Source organism: Bubalus bubalis, chromosome 17 (assembly GCF_019923935.1).
Source record: "Bubalus bubalis isolate 160015118507 breed Murrah chromosome 17, NDDB_SH_1, whole genome shotgun sequence".
Taxonomy (NCBI): Eukaryota; Metazoa; Chordata; class Mammalia; order Artiodactyla; family Bovidae; genus Bubalus; species Bubalus bubalis.
In genome coordinates, this window is record NC_059173.1 from 59,256,797 (window position 1) to 59,282,607 (window position 25,811).

The 25,811-nt window shown below is 40.9% G+C and overlaps 1 protein-coding gene across 2 annotated transcripts in view; it reads right to left on the reverse strand.

Moving 5' to 3' along the window:
* OTUD4 (OTU deubiquitinase 4) overlaps window positions 1-25,811 on the reverse strand; it is a 43,028-nt gene that overhangs the window by 15,117 nt on the left and 2,100 nt on the right. For both annotated transcript variants that reach the window (XM_006062126.4, XM_006062127.4), the window contains 12 exons: window positions 23,183-23,266; window positions 20,664-20,714; window positions 15,489-15,535; window positions 14,870-14,942; window positions 13,766-13,847; window positions 11,847-11,979; window positions 8,388-8,445; window positions 8,026-8,143; window positions 7,867-7,931; window positions 4,373-4,467; window positions 3,229-3,329; window positions 2,939-3,125 (listed from right to left, as the gene is read on the reverse strand). In XM_006062126.4, the coding sequence (XP_006062188.4) occupies window positions 2,939-3,125; window positions 3,229-3,329; window positions 4,373-4,467; window positions 7,867-7,931; window positions 8,026-8,143; window positions 8,388-8,445; window positions 11,847-11,979; window positions 13,766-13,847; window positions 14,870-14,942; window positions 15,489-15,535; window positions 20,664-20,714; window positions 23,183-23,266 (1,094 nt within the window). The remainder of the gene's footprint in view (window positions 1-2,938; window positions 3,126-3,228; window positions 3,330-4,372; window positions 4,468-7,866; window positions 7,932-8,025; window positions 8,144-8,387; window positions 8,446-11,846; window positions 11,980-13,765; window positions 13,848-14,869; window positions 14,943-15,488; window positions 15,536-20,663; window positions 20,715-23,182; window positions 23,267-25,811) is intronic.

A 25,811-nucleotide genomic window follows, 5' to 3' on the forward strand; every position in this document is an offset into this window, starting at 1 on the left:
CCCTAGGACAGCAAGAAGATCAAACCAGTCAATCCTAAAGGAAATCAACCCTGAATATTTATTGGAAGGACTGATGTTGAAGCTGAAACTCCAATACTATCGCCAGCTGATTCGAAGAACTGACTCACTGACAAAGACCCTGAAGCTGGGCAAGAGTGAGGACAGGAGGAGCAGGGGACGACAGAGGATGAGATGGTTGGATGGCATCACCGACTCAACTGACATGAGTTTGAGCAAATTCTGGGAGCTGGTGAAGGACAGGCAAGCCTTGTGTCTCAGTCCATGAGGTCACAAAGAGTTGGACACAACTTAGTGACTGAACAACAACTGCAGAAGGAAGGTAGACAGTTTGGATTAACAGGGATGGCAAGGAGAATTCTCAGAACAAATTTCTGAGTGTTTTGGATTTTGAACGATATCAATTTTCTATCCTAAATAGTTTGTTCAAGTAAAAAGAAAAATGTAATGGATGTGAGGTATTGGTTTGAGTTATGAATTGGAACTGTGTCTCCCAAAAAGGTATGTTCAAGTCCTGCCCCTTGGGGTCTGTGCATGTGACTTTATAAACAGGGTCTCTGCAAGCAAGAGTAATCACATCAAAATGAAGTCACTATGGAGTAGGGTAGGCCCTAAACCCACTGTAAGTGGTCCCTCACTAGGAGAGACACCCAGGGAGAACATGCAATGATGGCAGCAGAGACTTACATCCACAAGCCAAGGATTGCCAAGGACTGTGGACAACACCAAAAGCAGGAGACCCCTGGGACAGATTCTCCCCTAGAACCTTCAGAGAGGGCAGGGCCCTACCACACCGTGACTTCAGACTTCCAGCCCCTAGAACTGTAACTCACTTCTGTTGTTTTAAGCCTGTCTGGGATAGCAGGCTGCCACAGCCCCAGAAAACTACACAGTACTGGGCATCATGCCAGCCTAAAACCCACAACTCTGTCCTGGAGATGGTACATGAACCATCTTCAATGACAAAGTGTAAAGACTTTCCCAAGAACGGGGAATGCCTAAAAGCCAACAAATAAAGAAGCTGAAGCCCAGAGCTTGGCAGCACATGAGCCAAAAAATAAAGAAGCTGAAGCCCAGAGCTTGGCAGCACATGAGCCAAAAAATAAAGAAGCTGAAGCCCAGAGCTTGGCACATGAGCCAGCGCTACAGCGGTTCAGGTGACCGGGGAAGTCGACCTCGGATGGGGAAGGCAGCGGCCACAAGCACCCACAGGAGACACGGACAAGGCTGCAGGAAGACGACGGCCTCTGCTTCAGACACACTTTCTCAAGCAAAGCCCCTCTGAAGGACATGAATCACTCTACAGCTCCATAAGCCACTTGGAAGAAAAGCAGATTAGGGAAAACTTAAAATCAACAACACAGGAAACCATGACCCGGAAGCATATTCAGGAGCACAAGCCTCTGCACATTCAGTCAGAATGCGGATCATGATCACAACAACCTGTTCAGTATTAGACATGTGACCGCAAACACTCATAACCTACGAGAACAAAGCAAGCTGGCCATTTTGGCTGATTTAAGTTCATATATGAAAGAAAACTAACCTTACCCTGCAGGGAACTAGCAGTGCAAGCTGGAATTCAATATTTAACACATTACAGACTACCCGAAAACTATGCGGTGCCGGGAAAAGATCTGTCTCGGGTTAAGATCTAAATCACTGAAGAAAGCCATTCAAAAATAAAGATGTCTAATTAGTAATCCAATCCTGAGAATATAAAGAAATACTATGTTGTTAAAAAAAAAAGGTTAACGTGATACAGTATTATTAACTATACTACAGATTTTGTTCAAATTTCACAAAATTTTATGCTAGTGTCCATTATTTTGCTTTCATACTTGATTCCACACTGTGTTTAGCTGCACTGAGCAGCTTCAGCTGCATGCAAAAAATTCTGATAAATTCTTTTCATTTTTTTTTCTGCTACAAATATTTTCTAATTTTCCTTCTTTTAGCTTCTTAGACACACCCATCACTTCAAAGTGGACATTTAGTTTCCGAATACATGGGGTTTTAAAAGTATCATTGAAATTAATTTCTCATTTTGATATTAATTTTTCATTTAAAATGCTTTCTTCTCTGCAATCACCCTCTGTTTTTCAGTCTTTTAGCTTTTACTGAGGCTTCCAATGGCTAAGTCAAAGATCTTAGTAAATGTCACACTGCACTTGAAAGTATGTGCTGTTGTTCAGTCACTAAGTCGTGTCCGACTTTGCAACCCCATGGACTGCAGCACACCAGGCTTCCCTATTCTTCACAGTCTCCCAGAGCTTGCTCAAATTCACATCCATTGTGTCAATGATGCTATCCAACCACCTCATTCTCTAGAAATATGTGGGTTGTTTTCAAACACCTTTTGATACTGATTTCCAATAGAATTCCACCATGATAAGAGAACAGACTCTGTATGATTGATTTCAATACCTTTAGGCCATGAAATTTCTGTACCTCACTGTATGTCCCTAGGTATGTTCCAGTGTCTCCTGGTTTAGAGTCTATGGTAACTCGAATACAATTTGTATCCTGCTGTTGTGTGAAAAATAAAAAAATCAAAATGTCTTAAACTATTAAATTACTTTGATTTGAGTGATGAGACTATACTATGAAGAACTGAAATCCTCACATTATTTTATCAACAATACTCTTACTATTAAGGCTTTAGACAAGTATATGAGATGGCTGGATGGCATCACTGACTCGATGGACGTGAGTGTGAGTGAACTCCGGGAGTTGGTGATGGACAGGGAGGCCTGGCGTGCTGCAATTCATGGGGTCGCAAAGAGTCGGACACGACTGAGCGACTGATCTGATCTGATCTGATGAACAAAAAATTTTAACTTTCTAAATGCATGTAACACAGCAAATAAGAAATGCTGGCTCACTTAACTTCCAGCTCTCTTGCATTCAGTAAGATTACCTTATGATCTGTGAGGGTGTTCTGCTAAGATTTTTGTGCTCGCTGGAGGTTTTCTGAGACTGTGGCGCAGCAGAATGACCGGAGGATGCGTGCTGTCTCGCTCCTGAAGGGTGCTGCAGGCGAGGAGGTAGAGCTGACGGGGCTTTTATTGGCTTGCTTGAGTTCTTTGGCCCTCTGTAATCCATATCTATGACACGAAGCCAAAAATAGTTCGTAACTCTCCTCCTATTGTCAACAACTCCAAGTACCATCCCCTCTCCCAAAGGAAGACTAACTTGATGAGCTCCTACCAGAATGGAAATTCTGTCCCGAAGGGGGTTTTTTCATCTTCTTTCCTGACACTGTGTTCCAGCTTTCTGAGGGAGGCGGTTTGAGGTTCTTCGGTGAGTATCTTTAAAAAGAATAAAAAGACTTGAAGTAACCTCAAGTACTCTACTGAGACTGTGCACGTAAGTATTCCACATAAATCTTTTATGTTCAATTTACCTAAGAATTTCCAGTCTTAGTTCTTTTAGTAAAAACACACTATCAAGTACAAAGCATTCAGCAATCCACATGTAATTATAATCAAATGACAAAGGTCAAAAACCTATTTTCTAACCTAAAAGAACCAAAGATTGAGAGGTCTTAATCACAATCTAAGCAAAAAGTGAGATAAGGAAGGAAAGAAAACCGTTCTGTGAGGTGTGAAGACAGTACTGTAGCTAAGGCTGGGGAACGGAGAAGCCCTTCTGTGTTAGACACACACAGACGCACAGCATCTATGAGAAATGGTGTGACACCTGGGATTTACTTTCAAATATTCCAATTCTGCTCCTTTCTTCTGCTTTAAGGGGTTAGGGAGAAGAGATTAGAAAAGATGGCAAACCTGCTGTCAGCTATGAAACTAGGGTGACATTTACTCAGGGTTCACTTGACTACCCCCTTCAGTTGCGCATGCTTGAAATTCTCCATGGTAAAGTCTAGGTGGAGCTTACTACCTTTCCCTCAAATAAAGGCTGCAGCAGCTGAAACAAAAGTTGTTCTAAAGTAACACTGTATCATGGCAAGTATTTCACTCCACCCGATAATCATTTACTGAAAACTACATGCAAGGCAGCAATGAATGAAATCAGAAATGAATACTGCCCGTGTCCTCCAAAGCGTCAGTTACAATAGGTTAATTTTCTAAACTGCCTTAGTGAAGAATGGCACATTTTCAACAGTAAGCAATGAAATAAGTACCTTTTATTTAAAATACCTTAACACATTAAACACTAAATTTGAGCTCAAACTATTTTTCAAAGAGCTCTAAAAAAGTATATTTCTGTATACACCCGCCAACACATTTAACTGAATTCGCAAATACATAGGGACATTTAGAAACGCTCGTGATTACATCAGGCTAAGTGGAAGAGAAAGTGAATTAACACCTTAGCTGCGAACAGTACGTACTTCTTTCCAAGTTCTGTGACCAAAACTGGCCCATTCTCAGCGTGAACCCCTTGGAAGTCTGCATTGGAAAATTTTCCATCGTGATCCAACCTAACCTGTTGAACAAATTAGCAAAGAAAAATCAGTCACCTGATGCTTTAGCATCAATGATTCGTGTTTAAACTGCCATTTCATTTTCAACTAAAGCGTAGAGGAACATATGTAGTTAAAAACAAAACTAAGTTCAAAAGAGTACACCATAATGCCTCTGATCTTCCAGACCTGTGTATCTCTTTCCAAAATACTTTCCTTTGCTTACGTTTCCATGTTTTTTCTAAACTGTCTGGGTTCTGAAGGCAGGGCTGTGGCACCACACACCAGGCTTCCAGGTCCCGCTTTTCTACTCGAGCAGCAATATGACCTCGGGCCAGTAACTTATCCGGTGCTTCACTGAGCTCATACGCAAGACGGGGCTGATTAGAGGCTCTACATCACAGGCACCAGAGGCACGATGAGGCACACATGAGCATATAGAGGACACCAGCCTGCACACAGCAACCGCTCAACAAAGGCGAGCACCTGCTATGAAAATTATATTATCTTCTCACTTTTCCAATATTTCAAACATTGTAATATGTAAATGTGACCTTTTTGCTCCCTAAAAATAGATGCCTCATCTCCTCTCTAACACACAGCTGGTTATTACACAACGGCACATCAGGACAGGAGAGTCAGCCTTTTGCTTTCCTTCTGGCAGAGGGCGCCCCCAGCCCTGCTCTAGCAGCCGGATGGACACTGCCTTGCTCAAAGCCATCTCCCGTTATCAGTACCACCAGCCCTCAGCATCCACAGGGGGACTGGGTCCAGAACTCGAGAACACCAGAACTCCTGGACGGGTACTTGATGGCACAGCACAGTCACTCTCCCCAGCCAGAGGCAGAGGGATGCACCGCCCATTCCAAGCCCGCAAGCTGAGATTCCATTCTTTGGTCACTGCAGGAAACTGCTACCCTCTCAAGAGCTGAACAATAAAAAAGATTTTCTGAAGCTAATGTTTATTTAAAATTGAAACTACATTTACATGCTTACCCAGATATGCAGATGACACCACCCTTATGGCAAAAAGTGAAGAACTAAAGAGCCTCTTGAGGAAAATGAACAAGGAGAGTGAAAAAGTTGGCTTAAAGCTCAACATTCAGAAAACTACGGTCATGGCATCTGGTTCCATCACTTAATGGGAAATAGATGGGGAAACAGTGGCTGACTTTATTTTGGGGGCTCCAAAATCACTGCAATGGTGACTGCAGCCATGAAATTACAGACGCTTACTTCTTGGAAGGAAAGTTATGACCAACTTAGATAGCATATTCAAAAGCAGAGACGTTACTTTGTCAACAAAGGTCTTTCTAGTCAAGGCTATGGTTTTTCCAGTGGTCATGTATGGATGTGAGAGTTGGACTGTGAAGAAAGCTGAGCGCTGAAGAATTGATGCTTTTGAACTGTGGTGTTGGAGAAGACTCTTCAGAGTCCCATGGACTGCAAGGAGATCCAACCAGTCCATCCTAAAGGAAGTCAGTCCTGGGTGTTCATTGGAAGGACTAATGTTGAAGCTGAAACTCCAATACTTTGGCCACCTGATGAGAAGAGCTGACTCATCTGAAAAGACCTTGATGCTGGGAAAGATTGAGGGCAGGAGCAGAAGGGGACAACAGATGATGAGATGGCTGGATGGCATCACCGACTCAGTGGACACGGGTTTGGGTGAACTCTGGGAGTTGGTGATGGACAGGGAGGCCTGGCGTGCTGTGATTCATGGGGTTACAAAGAGTCAGACACGACTGAGAGACTGAACTGAACTGAGTAAATAAAAGTCATCTTTGAGTCAGAGACTCTGGTGGCTCAGACAGTAGAGAGTCCACCTGCCAATGCAGGAGACCTGGGTTTGATCCCTGGGTCAGAAAGATCCCCTGGAGAAGAAATGGCAACCCACTCCAGTATTATTGCCTGGGGAATCCCATGGATAGAGGAGCCTGGTGGGCTACAGTCAGTCCATGGGCTCGCAAAGAGTCAGACATAACTGAATGACTAACACTTTCACACTTTCCGTAATACAATTTCAATTAAATTTTATCCAAGTGAAATAGTCAAGTAGTAGAAAAGGAAAGTACTCTAAAAAGGAAAAATTTGAAACAAGTACCTGCTTTACCTTCTGCTTTATCAAAAACTGAAAGCTCAAATGAAATATGCTCAGTTTAAAACAATGAATAAAACAATTTTAGCGACAGAGTATAAAACAAGTACTTTCTCTTCTCTACTAAGAAGGGTCGGGAGGGAGTGCCCTCCTCTTTTGTTCTCTGCCAAGTTCCCCAAATCACTATAGTAAAAGACTCAAAGATTCGGTTCTGTGCTTAGAGCACATTTCTGACAACCTTAAAAGAATCACATCCTCTTCTTCCTCTCCTTTCAAAAATACCCTCGAATCACAACACTACTGAAAGTTCTTAAGGTCAAGTCTGTCACTGATACCCAGAAACGATCCTGGTCCCCCAGACACTTTTCACAAGCCACTTTATCATGAAGGAATGACTATTTCCTCCACAAGTCAAGAAGAAATGTCTGTCAATGGCTATTTCAAAATAGTTTTTAAAAGGTAACACTTTTTGATGAGAACCATTCTTGATGACAATTATCTTCCAAATAACAATAGTTTTGGTGTATGGGGGTTGCTTTTGTTTTAGAAAGAGTCATATTTTTTCATAGAAGTTTCTCCAGTCTTGGCATTAGTAACACTTTGGACCAGACAATTCCTTGCTGTGTGTGTGTTGGGGGTGGGGGTGGGGGGGTAAGGGGGGCAGTGTCCTGTGCATTCTAGGATGTCTGGCACCATGCCTGGCCTCTACCCACTAGGTATCAGTAGTACCTTCCCAGGTGTAATGACCAAAAATGTCTGCAGACATTGCTAGAGGGGAGGCAGGGGTGCAGTATCACTCCATGTAAGAAACGCTGACACAACTCAACTCTCCCCTTTAACAGTCAGCTGAGTAAGCCCAGAGCAGCAGCTTATTCAAAGTAAAAGGCAAAACTTCTCCAACTGTTCCCTTTCTTTTACTTAATCCAACAAAAGAACTACGTGTTGTATCAAAATTTTCCAGGATGACTTTCATAAACCAAACTGACCTGTAGTGTCAAGTCTGAATCAATGTCAGTACATTACCTGCCAGCTATAATGAAAATATCTAAAAATCTAAAAGGTTACTGCTACATCTTTGAAGCAAGTACTATCAAAGACTGAACTGCTTTAAAGATCATGTGAAGGGTCACACAGTTTTAGATATACACAATTTTGGTAATGTATTCAAAAGCTAAATATTTTTAACTGTTAAAATGTATACATGATAAAATATATTCTGAAATCGCAAATTAATAACACATCCAAACTTGAGCTGTTTTTTAGTTCCTATTAGAATAAATAAGATTTCAAGTAAAATCTTTTCTTCCTCTACATAATCACTTACCTGGCATTTATCTCCAACTTCATACTGTAAGCCAGCAGCAATGGAATAATCGTGTTTTTGTTGATCTGTAAAGAATATCAGCATAATATCAAGTTGATGTAATCATTTTCAAGGGCCTCAAAGTAAATTTCTGGAAAATACAGATTTTTTTTAACTCACCTTGTTTAGACTTTAGCCAAATTTCATATTCCACATTTCTATAGACTGCTGGACTGAGTGACTTAAGAACCTTTCTAGACAAAGGAAGGCTAGGAGAGTTTCCATTGCTTTTCGGATGCTAAGTAAACAAAGTCAAGAAGCCCAATCAACAAAGAAATGCTTTTAAAATGTGTTTGAGATATGTATAAGAGAAAAACCAAAAGAATAAAGCTTTAAAAAATAGGAAGTCACCAAAAAAATGTCTTACGAGATGATCCTGACTCTATTGAAAATGTACCAGAAAAGAGAAAAAAAATTAAGGCTATAAACTTGTATGCTTTCTTATATTGAAGAGATAGTTAAAAACCATTAAATAAAAATACCTGATCACTTGACAAAGTTTTAAATCCATTCACATCATTAATAGTGGTAGGTTTACTCCTACAAAGGAAGAAATACAGGTATCATTAGGAGTACAAAAATGTTCACACACATTTCACTTACTCTAACCTCACAGAAAAATCTCAGAGTTACAGTCCACAAAGTCAAAACTATATCCCAAGGAGCTCAAACAAACGGAAGTGTGGATATGTACATGTCAGCACATACAGAGTATACATGTGTGTATATATATATGCATATAAGGCAAAGTTTTTATTTTCTTTAAGTTTACCAGTTTATTGCTACCAACCCATCTCCTCCACCCTCCTCATGCATGCATGCTCAGTCATATAACCCCAAGGACTGCAGCCCACCAGACTCCTCTGCCCATGGACTTTTCCAGGCAGGAACACTGGAGTGGGTTGCCATTTCCTTCTCCAGTCAAACATTTTTATCGTTAATTTGTACTGACTTAATCAACAAGAAGAGAGGAACAGAAATAAACTGTGAAATGTGGGATGATAGAGTAACTGAGTTTATAAAAACTTAATGTAAAAACTTCCTTTCAGAAATGTATCGGTAGATATGTGTGTATGTATGTGTGTGCACTCAGCCGTGTTCGACTCTCTGTGATCCCAGGGACCGTAGCTGGCCAGACTACTCTCTGTCCATGGGATTTTCCAGGCAAGAATACAGGGGTGGGTTGCCATTTCCTTCTCCAGAGGATCTTTCAGACCCGGGGATCAAACCTGCATCTCTTGTGTCCCCTGCATTGGCAGGTGGGTTCTTTACCTAATGAGCCACCAGCAAAGCCCATCAATAGACGAGGCTCCATTAAACAAAATACTCCACTACAAGATATACAATCCGGTGAAAGTAGATACAAGCTAAATAAGTTATCAGTCATCATTAATGCTGCTAAGTGCTTTGGGGCGAAAAAGGTAGAAAAACTACAGTGTTGAGGCCTAGCTCAAATAATAAAAAATGGGATAAAGAACGATATGTTTTTGAATAAAGAATTAAAGGTGACGAGAGAGCAAACCATATGGCTGTTTAGTACTGCAAGCAGGTGGGAAGCAAGTGCAAAGACCCTGGGGCAGCCAAGAGGCTGGTGAGGCTGGACAGAGTGATGGCAGGTGACTGGGTGAGAAGGTGAGAAACTACCTGTAGTCTTCTGTCATATAATTCCTCCTCCTTCATAAACCCATCTCTAGTCTTTAGGTGTCACAACCCTAAATGCAGCAATATTTAAGAGACTCCAACTATCTAGAGTCTGGATTAAAAAAAGCACCCTAATTGCTAATGCTTCCAGATTCATCAATACGAATGTGAAAAGAATCCAGGCACAGAAGTACAGTGGCATCCTTGCTTTCTCCTCACTACCATACATGCCTATCTGTCTTGCCATGATTATGGAGCAGTCTCCTCTAAATGAAGCTTTGTCTTCCCTAAGCCAGACATGACACTAGTAAAGGAAACCTTAATAATGCAACAAAAAATTCATCAGAAAGGCTTCCATGCTCCCAGGGCTATAGTAATGCAGTATAAAAATGAAAACTGATCACAACAATGTACACACCATCCCTGGCAAACTTCTACAAGCTTACTAGCCTCTACTCCATACTTCACCTACTTCACCTACCAGCTGCCATCCCAGACCCAGTTTTGCTAAAGCCATCAGCAGCACCAACCACAGGGTATGTGCTCAAGTCCCCCCACCTCAACTCATGGTGATAAGTTAAACAAGCGAATCATCATTCTCCCTCCCAACTTCCCGTATGCTCCATAACATGCCTTAATCACACTGGGCACCTGGAGAAAACCATGTAGCACAATTCCCATCTGTGCAAAGCCCCTTAATCAATTCTAGGATTAATTTACAATGGGAGACCCAAATTTTAATCTGACTCATTTCTTTCTTATGTAGAAACAGTGGTCAATCAAACTTTCAATCAGGATCAACCATTTAATTCAAGAAATGCCTGGAATTACAGATACAAGGGGATATATTTTATAAGTCTTTAATAAAGAATTAGATATCCTGAGGCTTTAATTTCATCTTCCTCTAGTTTCACAGTACGTATCATAGGATACTTTCATACTCTCATACAAGAGGAATAATATACTTTTAGCTTCACTGAGGATGAAACCGATTGGTTCTTAGAACATACAAAGTACATTTCTTAGTATCATTGACAAAAATTCATACACATTGGACACTATACCTAGAACTGGGCTGTGCATTGCACATGTACATCTCATTTCATTCTTATAAATTATCTACTTTAAAGAAATACTGACATATCCTCATTTATATCTATGGGACTGAGGCTTTAAGCAACTTGCCCTAAGTTCAGTTAGTTGGCAGGAACCCAGGAATGAAACCAGGTCAGAATGTCCACAGCCCAAGCTCTTAGCCACTACCCTGTATATCTTAAGTGGAAAAGAAAAATAAGTTTCAGACTCTAAGTTAAAAGGTGTTTATTCACACCATGCTGCTGCTACTGCTAAGTCGCTTCAGTCGTGTCCGACTCTGCGACCCCACAGATGGCAGCCCACCAGGCTCCGCCGTCCCTGGGATTCTCCAGGCAAGAACACTGGAGTGGGTTGCCATTTTCTTCTCCAATGCCGGAAAGTGAAAGTGAAGTCGCTCAGTAAGTGTCCCACTCTTCGTGACCCCATGGACTACAGCCTACCAGGCTCCTCCGTCCATGGGATTTTCCAGGCAAGAGTACTGGAGTGGGTTGCCATTGCCTTCTCCATATTCACACCATAAACAAACATAAATAAATAACATTACTATCCAGAGCTGTTCACATATACTTATATTCCAACTTGGGATTTGTATTATATAAAAAGAAGGGGAGGCATTATCTAAGAAAGAGAACAATAAAAGAAAGTCAAGGAAATCAAAATGGCCATTTTTCATCACTAGTTATGTAAGCAATTGACAGCCTAACCTGAAAACTTTAGGATATACACACATATGAAGTGAAAGTCGCTCAGTCATTTCCAACTCTTTGCGACCACGGAAATCTCCAGGCCAGAATACTGGAGTGGGTAGCCTTTCCCTTCTCCAGGGATCAAACCCAGGTCTCCCACATTGCAGGTGGATTCTTTTTCAACTGAGCTATGAGGGAAGCCCCCCGCGCCCTCCACACACACACACACACACACACAGATAGAACCAAATCTATTTCAGAGATATATGCATGATTACACAGAAATAGAAATAGATGCTTAACAAAAACAAACAAAAAATCAAATTCCGAAAGAAACAGTCCCATAATAGAAATGAAGTTAATAGCAGTGGCAGGAAAAAAGAAACTTCTGATGCACATTGCTGTACTTTAGAAATACCATAATACCTCAGTAAGTGAGGCAACGCCATACAAAAACGTTTACGGAACTGTTTCCTTGTACGGCGCTACAGAGGTACTTCAGGACAAAGCCACTCTTACCTGCAACTGTCATCCTCTGAATCTGATACTTCACTGCTGTCTTCATCCGCTATTTCAGAGCTATCTAGGCCCATCAAGATTTTACTGACGTCAGTTTTAAATACCTTCTCATACAGCAATTCATAAAGCAGAGCTGAAGTTAACAAGAAAGAGATGTTACGCAGCATTAATTTTCCATTCTAACATAAAACTGAGACGCCCAGGCTTCTAAAACCTTAACTAAATACCTTCTAACACCTTATGACCAATAACACAATTCAATCAGAAAATGACCTAGAGACCAACTAGACTCCTGTCTTTGCAGTTAGTTAGTTCAAAATTATCACTGCCTGTTGTCTGGATGATACTGAGGCAGATACAAGATGGTGAGAAAGGGGGGTCTCTTGGGGACTCGTTTGAGGGGTAGACACCACTGTGATGGATTCTTAGTGCACTTGTTTTGGTAAGGTTTGCTGTAATTAAAGCAAATGAGAGTCCTGAACTCCATGCAGAGGTTTTGGGCATTTGGTAATATATTTCTGTTTTCTGGGGTGTGGGTTTGTTTTTGTTTTCCTCTTTTTGTAAAGCAGAAACATTGTCTCAATATGCTTCAGTGGTTGCTGAGAATACATTTTACAATGGTTTCTTTTTAGTCCATTATGAAAAGGTATCTACTTTCTAGCAAACTTAGTGTTCCTTAAGTTTTCCATCTGAGCCTCTTCAGGTTGGGCAGGTTGTGAGATTTCTCTGGTTCTCAGTTTCTTCATGTGAACAGCTGGAATGAGAGCACTTCACTGCGCTAGGATTAAATATGAGAGCAGTATGCCGAGGCCTAGCACAGTGTGTACAACCACAGTTAAGTCACCGCTCACTGTGCCTGTTGAATTTCATCACCCTTGGCTCATAGCTGTGATACCTTTTTGTATTATTGTTAGCTTTAAATACGTCAATACATTAAATACAAGTAATATAAAATTGTAAATTGATCTGTTTTGAGATCCTGGGCTATGTTCTCTGCCTCTCCCAGTCAATCAAAAGCTGGACATTCCAGCTTTGAAAAGGTAGGCGTCATGCGCTGTCTTTACTGGTCCTCCTTAGCTAAAGAACAGGGAGAAGAGGCTGCCACATGCCCGGCTCAGTGCTTCGTGTGGGTCATGTGCACTTTGTCAGAACAGATGATAAAGGAAATAAAGAAGGGAGGGAGGCGCTGCCACAGCGGTAATTCTCAACTGCGAGAGGTGGAGGGGCTTTTATCCTCCAGGAAACACCTGGCAAAGTCTGGAGACATCTGTGGTTGTCACATGGGAGAGAGAGCGCTCTACTGGCATGTCAGAAGGCCAGTCCCTTAGCTGTGTCCAACTCGAAGGCTTCGCGGACTCCCCTTCCACAGAATTCTCCAGGCAGGACTACTGAGTGCGTTGCCATTCCCGTCTCTAGGGGATCTTCCTGACCCAGGGACCAAACTCAGGTCTCTGGCATTGCAGGCAGATTCTTTACCATCTGAGCCACCAGGGAAGCCCCACTATTGGCTTAATAGATGCTAAACATTCTACAATGCACACAACAACCCCGAAAACAAAAAATCATGTGCCCTATATTTTAATAGTAAAAGGTCAAGAAACCCTGGTCAAGTGACAAATACAATCAAATACTGATTTCCTGAATCACTGAGATTTTCAAGCTATGCACTAAAAGCTTTAAAAACATACAAATCTTTATTAATGATATTCATTACCACAGGAAAATAAAACTTTCACATTTACAAGCCAAACTCTAATCTATTAGCACCTTTCTCCTATTGAAACAAGTTTTTACTAGAGCATTAAGATTTTTGGTAACCTATTTTTACAAAACAAAACAGTGTATCTGCCCTGAGTTATTTGTTAAGACAATAAAGCTTAGGAAGAAAATTCCTGTACCAAGGCAAGGCCCATACTTACACTGGCACATAGCCGAGCTCTCTTTGTACTTTATGGGGTAGACAATGTCATAATGATTTCCATTGGAAAAGCACAGCAATACCTGAAAGGGAAAACAGAATGCACCTTTCAGCCCTTCACACACAACACTTACACAGCTACTCACATCTCTAATATCTCTGAGTTACTAGTAAACAAATTTCCAGGTAGAATGTTTTAGAAGAAACCTAAAGCTGTAATGTGGTCGTGCTACATCCATATGTTGAAATGTTACAAAGCCAAGGAATCAGACATTCCTAATGACTTGGGGAAACGCTTACTGCATTACAAAAATCACACACAATCTGTAAGAACAAATAACTTCAACTATTGCAAGACAAGGGTTAGAAGACTGTAAGAAAATATTCTAAAACTTTAATGATGCTTACCTCTAAGGAGCAGAATCAAAAGTACATTTTTTTCTGCTTTACAGCTTTATGTATCTTCTAAATCATCGATCACTTATGCAAAGAGCAACGCACATTGACTTTGCTTAGACTACGTCATGTTCTAAAAATTACACTGTAAAGGCCAGATCCAGAGCCAGGCACCTTGGACACCCACGAGTCCTTGCAAAGGCATATTTACCTCGGCTCCCTTCCCCTGCCACCGCAAACGTGGGAACGAGACACTTCAACTTGGGCTGGATAACCCAATGCAGATCATGAAAACAAAATTCTCTGGTAATGAAGCATGGTGTTCCCCCCACCCCTTTCTAGGCTTTACGTCATTTTTCAAAAACTACCTCTGTAATGGGAAATATATCATAGTTAAGTGTTTCTGGATGCAACAGTAGAACCCATTTTCACAAGTTATTTCTCTATCTAATGTATATATTGATGTAAAACAGTAATAGTCCAGTTAATCACATACACTGGCATCTCAAAATTATTTTTCTCTAATAAAATGTCACGATAGAGTTCAACATTTGTGTGGAAAAACAAATACAAAATAACAAAACTTGTGAATGATTAATAAGAACTTAAAAAAAAAAAGTCACTTAAAAATTATAGCTCAGGTAGTCAAGATGGCAAGTGAGTAGTTCCTTTACTTAAATCCTTTAGAAAAACTTAGAACAATTCTTACCTTTTCAGGAAAATTATTTTCAGTTACTTGTGAAGGAGAAACATTTGGTTTCTGGTAAATTATAAAATCTTTCCTGAAAATAACATTTAGAAATTATTTCTGATGAAATAACACTTAATAAACTGAGATTCAGTCATTCATTCATTCACTCACTCGAGAGTCAAGTGCACCAAGCAACATTCTAGGCACCAGAGAAAGAGCAGTAAACAAAAGGCAGTAATGGGTAACCAAGCTGCAACATACTTAAGCAAAAAGTATCCTTTTAAACAAGTAAAATTTTAAATATAATTTTATATATAACTTCAGATATAACTCTAAAAGTAGACCTCAAAACCATAGAAAGCGTGGAGATGAAATTTATAAAGACATTTTGAAAAGAAAAAATACAGCATTCACTTGATCCGCTAACAGACAAAAAGCTGTAAAACTGACAATATGGTGCTTTGCCTTTGCCATTCAATTTGCTTTGCCATTCAATGCTACCAGCCTTGACAAAGTAGGAAATCATTTCTCTAGAAGGTTTGTAAGTGATTCTGCTATTTGACAACTCCATTACAATGGAACATGTTAATTTCCCTCTGGCTTTATTTTTGTTTACCTATGTGATTACAGGGCTTACCTGTACATAAGAGAAAGGGCACTTATTTCCACTTGTCCAACCCATTCCTGTATTGAAGAAAAAACGTTGGCCCATAAGTGTCTACTTTTTATAGCACCTTAATACACATCTTTATATGATACACCTAATTAGCTAGAGGAGCTCATTAATATTTTTTTTAATTTATTTAATTTCAGGATAATTGCTTTACAATATTGTGTTGCTTTCTGCTGTGTGTCAACATGACTCAATCACAGGTGTATTTATGTCCCCTCCCTCTTGAAACTCCCTTCCACCTCACACCCCAGCCCACCCTTCTAAGTTGTCACAGAGCACCAGTTTGGACTCCCTGCATCACACAGCAAATTCCCACTGGCCATCTATTTTACATACAGTAATAAATATATGCTTCCACTCTGCTCTCTCAATTCTTCCCACCTTCTCCTTTCCCCACTGTGTCCACCAATCTTTCGTCTATGTCTGCATTTCCACTGCTGCCCTGCAAATAGGTTCATCAGTACCATTTTTCTAGATTGCATATATATGTGTTAATATATGGTGTTTGTTTCTCTCTAACTTACTTGGCTCTAGGTTCATCCTGGAACTGACTCAAATGCATTCTCTTTAATGGCCCGAAGAGCTCATTATTAGTAGTACTGAGAATACTATAAAAATATTTTTATAAAACAGGCTACAATATACACTAAAAAGCAGCCCAAGTCTTGGTAACAAATATCCTTAGTAACAGGGCTGGAGTAAGAATTTCTATTAATGTGGCAGGATGACAAAGTAGTGTCTCTAAGTTGAGAACCTGCAGAAGGCAAAGACTGCAGCTGAGCACTCAAGACAGAGCCCAGCACAGAGTGTGTGCCCAGGAGACAGGACACTGCCCAGAAGCAGAGCTCAAGGGTCAGAAAGGGTGAAAAAGGGCAGGTCGGCTCTCTCCAGAATAATCGAAGGCACAAAGAAAGCAGTGTGCCAGGAATCATTTTAACGTGTGGCAGGAGTTTTAGTACTAAAGGAGTCACTTTAAGTCCTTAAGCTTTTCAGAAGGAAATAGCCAGTATATATCAAAAAGTTAAATACTCTTTAATTTAACCTAGCAATTCAACTTCTATAAAACTATCCTAAAGAAATATTTCATATGTCCACAAAAATGTATATAAACAAGGATGGCCACTACAGTTATCTGTAATAATTTAAAAAAAAATTTTTAAAGATAGCCCCAAGATTTCACTGATAGATACGGAATAATTAAATAATTTGTCATTCACCCAAACTATGTATGGAAATATCATGCAATCACCAAAAAGAATGAGCTATATTCCTATGAAATGACCTCAAAAGATCACTCCAGACTATTAAGTGGAAAAAGTAAGTCAGTAAAATAATCCTATTGTGCACAACTAAATATATATAGACACATACACATAGAAAGAGAACTAGAGACAGTGGAGATAGGAATTTAAAGATGACAGGAAAAGTAAGGATTTTCACTCTTCATTCTGTAATAAATCTTTGACCATGAGAACGTATTCCTAAACCACCTCTGAAATTAGTAAAGACTTAATACCAAGAGTTACTAAAAATAAGAACTATAGTAAGTGAACACTGCCACTTTCACCTTCAAAGAAGAGAGATTTGAGATAAGAAAAGGATTTCGGATGATGGTTTGAAATCCTCTCAGAAGAGGATCATCTTTCCCCACAGACTTTGCACTTCAATAAATCTTTAAAGTTGGCTCTGTTTTTCAAAATGAAATAGGTGCCATACATTAAAACAGATTTATTAAAATAGCCTCTGCCTAACAATCACAGCCTCTCATCAACTCCACAAGCAATACCTTCTGGTACAGAGGAGATCCTTCCCTGAAACCGCCTGCTGAGATCATAAACCCAAGCTGTTCCGTTTTGTGCGGAATGTATTGCATCACTTCAGGTGTCAACACGACACTACATCTCAAATAAGGCACAGTTTTGTAAGTACTTAATCTTCAGAACAAATTCTGTTGTAGTCTGGTTAAGTAGACAATGGCCATTATAGCTTGCCTTCTCTAACAATTTTGATTTTTTTTTAAATTTATGTTCTATCACTGTCTTCTACCTGAACGCTATAATTTCACTTACACAACACACTATGGTTAGTCTACTTTGTCATTGTGGGTAAGAGCTCAGCATTTCTACAAAACCTATTTTTAATGTTGTACAGAACCATACTGTATCAAAAACACTAATTAAATGTTCTTAGATAGTCATCAAAAGCAAACTTTTGTTCCTCAAAAGACACTATTAAGAACACTAAAGACAAGATACAAATAGGAAGAAAGTCCTGGAAAATATATATCCAATACAGAATTTATTATACTCCATATAAAATACTCTTATAATTCAACAAAAACAAAATAATAAAGGACAGAATCTATGAGCAAGACATTTCACCAACAAAGACATGCGGATGGCAAATAAGCACGTGAGGTTTCTCCTCATTACTAGAGAAACGCGAGTGAAGACCACGAGGTCCCACCACACAGCCACTAACTGTGCAGCCACAGACACAGTCTTAAAAGGCTGACGATAACCGAGTGTTGATGAAGATGCAGAGCAGCTGGAGTTCTCCCTTATTGCTAATGACAAAGCAAAGCGGCACAGCCACTTTGGAAAACAGATTAGCAATTTCTCATTAAGTTAAACATGCATTTACCATATGACCCAGGGATTCCACTCTCAATAATATTAACAATATTAATTAAGAGAAAAGAAAACATACGTCCATAGAAAGACTTGCAACCAAATAGTCTTAGCAGCTTTAATAACAGCAGCAAACTGGGAAGAAATCATGTATCCATCAACTTGTAAATTGCTAAAACAAGCTGCAGTACATCCATCCAATGAATGGCCACTCAGCAATAAAAATGAACTATCACACAAAGTACATCACAGATGAATCTCAAAATGCTTCCATTACGCCAAGTCAAAGAAGCCAGACACGTAAGACTACAAACTATACCATTCTATTTGTTCGAGTCTCGAAAAGGCAAAACTCTGCACATGGGTGGGTGTAAGGGGTCTCTACTCCAAAAGGTATGAGAGACTTCTGGAGCGGTGGAAACGCCCTGTGTCGTGTCTGTGGTGGGGATTACACAGCTGTATGCATCTGTCAGATTTCATCAAATCATAAACTTAAAACACCTATTACATGTCCATTTTACCTCTGTAAAGCTGACAAAAATATATTCTTTTTGAGGCATTTTTCAAAATGCTCCATTGATACTTTTAAGAAAAAAGGAGGAAGTTCTCTTTCTCTGAGAACTGGGTGAGGCAATGGAGCTTATCAGTTGACTACGTTTCTCTTCTCCTTTCATACATTCCATGTATCGGGGAGAAAGAGAAACGGACAGAAATATTTATCACTCATAAGAACAAACACTTGTTCTCTTTGGAAGATACCTGCAACATCTGGAGAAGGCCTGCCCAGCGTGGGGAGGGGAGTGTCCTGGGAGTGACACACCTGGCCGACCAGCACCCTGGGAAGGAGACAGCTGTTCCCAGGCGTTCACGGCAGCACCTGCCGCCCCTCCCCTGCAGGCCCCCGAATCAGTCTCCAGTCCCCTTCCACCGCCTCACTCCCCTGCCTGTCCCCTTCTCTCTGGGATGTCTCTTCTACCCTTTCTCAGCCCAAGAGCCAGAACTGCTCACAAAGATCACCATAAAATGATACTGTGGGCTTTCTTCTGACTAAAAATAAATGGTCTTTGTCGTTCCCTTTATGTTCTACAAAGGAAATAAAAATCACCAGGAATAGCCGGCGAGAACTGTTAACATTCTGGTGTTTAATCTTTTCTATCTGTGACACAGGCTTCCCAGGTGGCAGAGTGGTCAAGAATCCACCTGCCAATGCAGGAGACTCAGGTTCAATCCCTGGATCAAGAAGATCCCCTGGAGAGGAGAATGGCACCCCACTCCAGTGTTCCTGACTGGGAAATCCCACGGACAGAGGAGACTCGCGGGCTGACAGTCCACAGGGTCACGCAAAGCCAGATGATGACTGAAGTGACGAACAGCAGCAACTGCGGCATCATGCCTACACTTCTCAGGACACCCCTCCCTACTGCAGGGACACGCCTGAGAACAGCATCATGCCTCCTCTTCTCAGGACACCCTTCCCTACTGCAGGGACACGCCTGAGAACAGCATCATGCCTACACTTCTCAGGACACCCTTCCCTACTGCAGGGACACGCCTGAGAACACCATCATGCCTCCACTTCTCAGGACACCCTTCCCTACTGCAGGGACACGCCTGAGAACACCATCATGCCTCCACTTCTCAGGACACCCTTCCCTACTGCAGGGACACGCCTGAGAACACCATCATGCCTCCACTTCTCAGGACACCCTTCCCTACTACAGGAACACGCCTGAGAACAGCATCCAAAGCCCAGTGACTTCTGCATCCCCAGGGCCTGGGTCTTCCTAGCCCACAACAAGCACTCAGATTAGAGTCGGGGAATGGAAGAGACCCCACACAATGATCAAACACCTTACCCCTGTTAGTATACCCTTTCCTCCCTATTTGACTCCTCTTGGCCTCTTCTTTGTTGTCATTTTAAATCTAACAGTGATTATCTCTGGGGATGAGGGAACATTCTACATGGCCTTCCGTTAACATTTGGATTTTTACACAAAGAGCATTAGTTTTCTCAGCAGGAGAGGAGAAAATAGCAAACAGAAAACTTCTCTTGATTTCCAAGTGCCTGAGAAAGTGCTGGCCGGGGGGGTCGGTGGGGGGCGCTGTCCTTCAACCCTCAACAGCCTCTTCCTACGTCTCACGCGACCACGTTAAGGGGAATGGACGCAACCTGTCTTGTCAGCTGCCTAATAAGGAAGCAGTCAAACACCGCCCTGTCCACCAAGCCCGATCCACACACCAGCACCACACTCTGGAAATCCTCGGCAGCGTCATTTCAGGTCTGTTATACTACATTCGCGGCCGTCACGCAGATCAAGAAAGCATGACTGTGCCGACTGAGGCAACGCTCACGACACGGTGCACAGCACCCGCTGTCTTCCAATTACACGGGCACCTAAAGCAGGAACTCCTCCCTACACTGGAATACCAATCTCACACTGTAATGAATTTGGAATACATTATTTAATATATTAAAAAAAACAGAATATATTACAAGATTACTACATACCTGTGGATTTTCCAAACGTTTTAAATATTCTTCAAATGACCCTTCTATAAACTGCAAAAAGGGAAAAAGGCCTATTAGAAAGCCACCAAAAGTTAATTTCTTCACTGTGAATTACTGAATTTTTACAAAAACCTTGGTTACAACAGTAATAGTAATATATATATATACACACACACAAACACACAGAAAAAATCTAAATATGAAAATATGTACAAAATATTAAGAAAACATCATAAAGATACAGCAGAATTTAAAGGAGGAAACACTGCCGGGAACCACTTCCTGGACAGGGTCTGGAGGGTGGGCGGCACCCTGGGAGGCGGCGGCAGTGGGGAGGAATCGCCTGCACAGCAAGAGCGGCCGCGTTATGGGGTGAGCGCTCCTGCCTGTGCCAGAGCAGAGGCAGGCCCCTCAGACGGAGGGAGGGGGCGGTGCAAGGTCACGCAGGTGACACCAACAGAGAACTTACATGGTCACAGCAGCACTCAAAGACTAACTGGGCAATGGCCAATGCTTAGAAGAGAGCTGAAGACAGATGCAGGAGCTAAGAAATATCAGTTTCCTAACAGATGTCAATAGTCATTGTCTCTTAGATCAATTATACTAAAAACAAAGACAAGAACTAATAATGCTAAAGATATTTTGAAGAATCAACAATACTTTTCTAATCCAGCTTGTCTCATTGTTATTTTAACAAAAACACACAAAAAAATCTGATTTGATTCGAGCTATATGATTACATTTTTTGCTTTACTCATAGCAGTTGCACTAATTTAATTGAGAAAGCTCTAAAAGACATTCATCTGAAACACCAGTTTCAGTTTTATTTCAATTAAAGTCTTGGTTAATTTAGCAAAGTGATATACTTAAAAACATTAAAATATACTGCTTGGTCTATAAAAATCTTTTAAATGCCCTTTTTTTAAGACAGAGATTAATTCTTTTATAGATGATATACTCTAATTTCCAAAAGTATCCTAAGTTTAAATACATACTTGCACTAAAACAGCCACATATTTGAAATATTCCACCAATCAGAGGCTACTGTTCTCTATAATTTATTATTTATAGAATTAAAAAAAATAAAACAACCCCACAGAACCATTCAAAGCTGCAAGAGACTTAAGTAAGCTGTGGTCTGACATAAGCCTGCATCCAACTGATTCTTCTTAATAATCAGAAAGTACTTACCTAGGCCCTGACTAAACATTTTCAACAAAAAGGCACACCCCTCTACCCTAGACAGTCTTTTCCACTTCTGGTCCATAGAAACCGGTACAGGCATTCATTGTAAAGAAAGTGAAACTTTCCCCCTCAGAACTTTCACCCTCTGATCATACCGCCTAAGACTGTAAGAGCTGAATAAATATATGCAAAGCACTTAATGCCTGCTGACACAAATGCTGGCCATTTCCACTACTGTCAACAGAGCTTTACCTTCTGGAACCAATGTTAACTAATTCACTTGTAGTTTCTTCAAATAGTTAAAGGCCACCTCTCTACCCTATTCCTCTCCACCATAATACTGTCTTATCTAGCCTCCACATTACCAGCTCTTTAAAATAAGACAAGTTTTCAAATCTTCTGATCAAGCAGGTAACTAACTCTCCTTCCTGGAATATATTACCGTTCATCTTAAAACATGGCATCCAGAAAAATGCCACCAGTAATAAAATTTTGCTTACAAATAGGAATTCCAACCCAAGAGCACCTTTAAACACTATTTATCTATTAAGTCTTAGAATTGAGTTATGTGCCAAGTGTCAATGTTCTTTTGGCAGTCAACGGGGAGAAAATACCACTAAAGATTGTCAGATGATAATTCTATGTCATAAAATCAATAACCAGTAAATCTTACAAGGCTTTCAATGTAAAGTGAAAATAGGTCACCGTGGCATCTATTTCACAGCCTACTATATACTGCTAAGAAAATTACAGTCAGTTGATAAGATATTCTGTTAAGTACTAATTAACCTACTACATTCTATTAACTACTAATCATTATTTACATAATTACAATGTTCTGATATGTGGTTCATAATGATGAACCCTGTAAATTAAAAATCTATAAATACCTCCTGATAAAATCAGAGGCTCAACATTAGCTATGCTCAGTATATTTCTTATACTCCAAGGTATGCAATTTTTTACAGTTCACAGGGGGTCACCAATCACGGAAACCTGTTAGCCTCCCTGATCGTGTCAGACAAGGCTCACTAGTAATATGCTCAGGTCCCACCCAAGTCACCCTTCCAGCCTCCACAGCTCTGTGATCCATCTGTCACAGAAACTTTCTAAATGTCTGAATAAATGAACACCACAAGATGGCCTTTAAAAAAAAAAAAATCACAGCTGACTATGGATTTGAATTTGAATTCAAAAAAGCAGTTCGTTTTTATAAGGTTTATCTTCATAACCTACAATCAGATCCAACCTGTGAAATTCCCACTAGACCACTCGAACAGCTATCATGTACCTATAAGTCAAGGCACCATTACACGTTTAAAATTATAAATCACCTCTTCAAATTTCTCCCGGTTCTCCCGAAGGTAATGAATGCAGGCCATCCTGACTTCAACGTGGCGAGACTGGGAGTGCAGCACCTGTGGAAGAAAGAGCAGCACATTCTCAATCCCTCCGTGAGAAGACGCTATGAAGCTATGACCCAGCACCTTCCTTCACACCCAATGCGACCTCACCACCAACATGTCAGTCTCCATTTCCCTTTCCGTCATTTCTAACTGCATTCACTCTCACCTCTTCCGCTAACCTGAGAGCTGACATACCACATACCAACTACAGTACTTCTTAAGCCAGAGGTCACTCGATGGAGAGCTTATTACCATTTCTCCTTTAGGTCACTGAGACCATGCCTTTGGGGAAATTTTTGTAAACTTACACTTTCCTCTCCTGGCCACCCCTCTACTATTACTTTGCTCGTCACAAAGCAGAGCTGACAGAATCCCCGCTACGCAGTGCTCCGCTTCATCCTCGGCTTGTTGGAAAAGAGAATGAAGAGGTGACATCAACAAAAAAATAAGTCTTTGAGGCTTTCTGCCTGTAATAGGGAAATTGCTTTTTCCCAGTAACTTTGAATTACTTGCCTTATGTATAAATGTAAGTCCACCATGGTTTGAGAAAAATTAAGGCACTCATTCTTAAATCCTCAGCTGTCAGGCTTACACGATTCTGGAAAGAACATCCAGGGAGCAGCACAGAGGATGCAATCGTGTCTCTGTGTGTTATCAATGGCTTATAAACGCACTCTTCTGCCCCAAATCTTAAAGCACCAACGGAAATAAGCCATACTACGAAGATGAGCCACACCCTCTCACTTTGCAGCCTCTGTTGTCTTCTGTTAAACAACTAGTTCAACCAAAGAATAACTTACTGGCATTTTGCCTCTTAATAAAAGTCTAAAGCTTTGGTTTGAAACCCTTTAACTCTTTGCGACCCCATGGACTGTAGCCTACCAGGCTCCTCTGTCCATGGGACTTTCCAGGCAATAGTCCTGGAGTAGACTGCCATTTCCTTCTCCAGGGGATCTTCCCAACCCAGGGATCGAACCCGGGTCTCCTGCATTGTAGACAGACACTTTACCATCTGAGCCACCAGGGAAGTATTTGGCCAGTCTCTAATACTTTTCCATGCTAAAAAAAAAGGAGATTAAGATTGTTTTCTACTACTAGGTGTCCCAAACTAAGGTGTTCCTGCTACCCTACAAGGTCAAAGTAGGAGGGAAAAAAACAGACATTTAAAATAACATCTCAAAACTACTATCCAGGGTTCTTGAGAATTTCTATCACTATAAAGTAGCTTTAAGAGTTACAGTTTCAACTGAGTGAGTCTCCCTTATGTTCACGGTGAGCAGAGAATTCAGAAAAAGGGAAGCTCCGGTTGCACCTGTTACAGGTCTCTCTGGATAACAGCCAAGGCTCATTTATATCCACGGAACCAAGAGGCGCAACTGCCTGGAGAGCTAGCAGGTCCCTTTACATTCAATTCAGATACTCTGACGATGCACTGAGGTTAGTGATGCATTGGTTTTCAGCATACTAGCAGGCTTTCAGCTTAACAAGTATGCGAACACTGATGTCTTTAGGAACTACAAAAAAGCATCCGTCCTTATATACTCTAAGCCTCCAGTACTGGAAGGACTATCCATCCAAATGCAAAAACCACCACCACACAATTTTTTTGCCCATTCGACAAATGACATTTAGTAACATTTCCTTCACAGAAGCTATGCTAGATGCTATTATTAATCAACATATTAGTCTGAGTAAACCAGTGTCATCTGATAGGGCATTTCTGCCATTAGCAGAGTGAAGCTAGTCTTATAGCCATTTACCTAGCAACAGGTGGCAGACATAAGTGAATAAAGCTTATGATTTTACATCAAACACAATGACAGGCATGTTTTTTCTCCTTTAACAAACATTTCATTAGCACATGAAATCTGAACCCGTTACTCAGAAGCAAAATTCTCAGTGCAAGGTGCCCAGGGTGCTGGGGCTTTATAGAGCAAAGGAATGTCAAGAGAAAGGAGGCTAAATCACAACTGTTGAAAAGCAAGTTCAAGGGCACTCAGGAAGAATTCAAATGGTATGACAAATATCTTTGGAAATTATTATATACATGAAAATAACCTAGAAATAGGAGGCTTTCCAATCTTAGGGCAGACAGAGATAATAAACACAGAGAAAGGCTGACACACTCTGCTTCACCAAGCCCTCTAAGAGGGCCCTATTTTTAGCTCCAGGGCCACTGAGCTGATTCAGGTCAGGCCTCCTGCAGGCCCTAGGCCAGAAGCGTAAAAAGGGAAGGGGTTATTTAAATCAGGTAATTTGGAGGGGAAGACTCTGGCTATATCAAGTCTTTCCCCCTACATTTCTCCCGCCAAAGGCTGCCATTTAGATCACTTACTGCGACTCCCTGGTAGAAATGGTAGTTATTCTAATATTACTGGAGAAATTGTTGGCAAAAAGTAAATCCTTTGTGCACACCGTTAAAGAGTAGCCTGAGGATGCCGTTACTTCCCTCCACACCACCAACACACACGCCACCTTTGGCCATGAAGGCTATACCTGTGGTCCATGCCTACGGAAGAACCGAGTTTGCCCCAAGAGTCACCGTGGCAAACTTTCT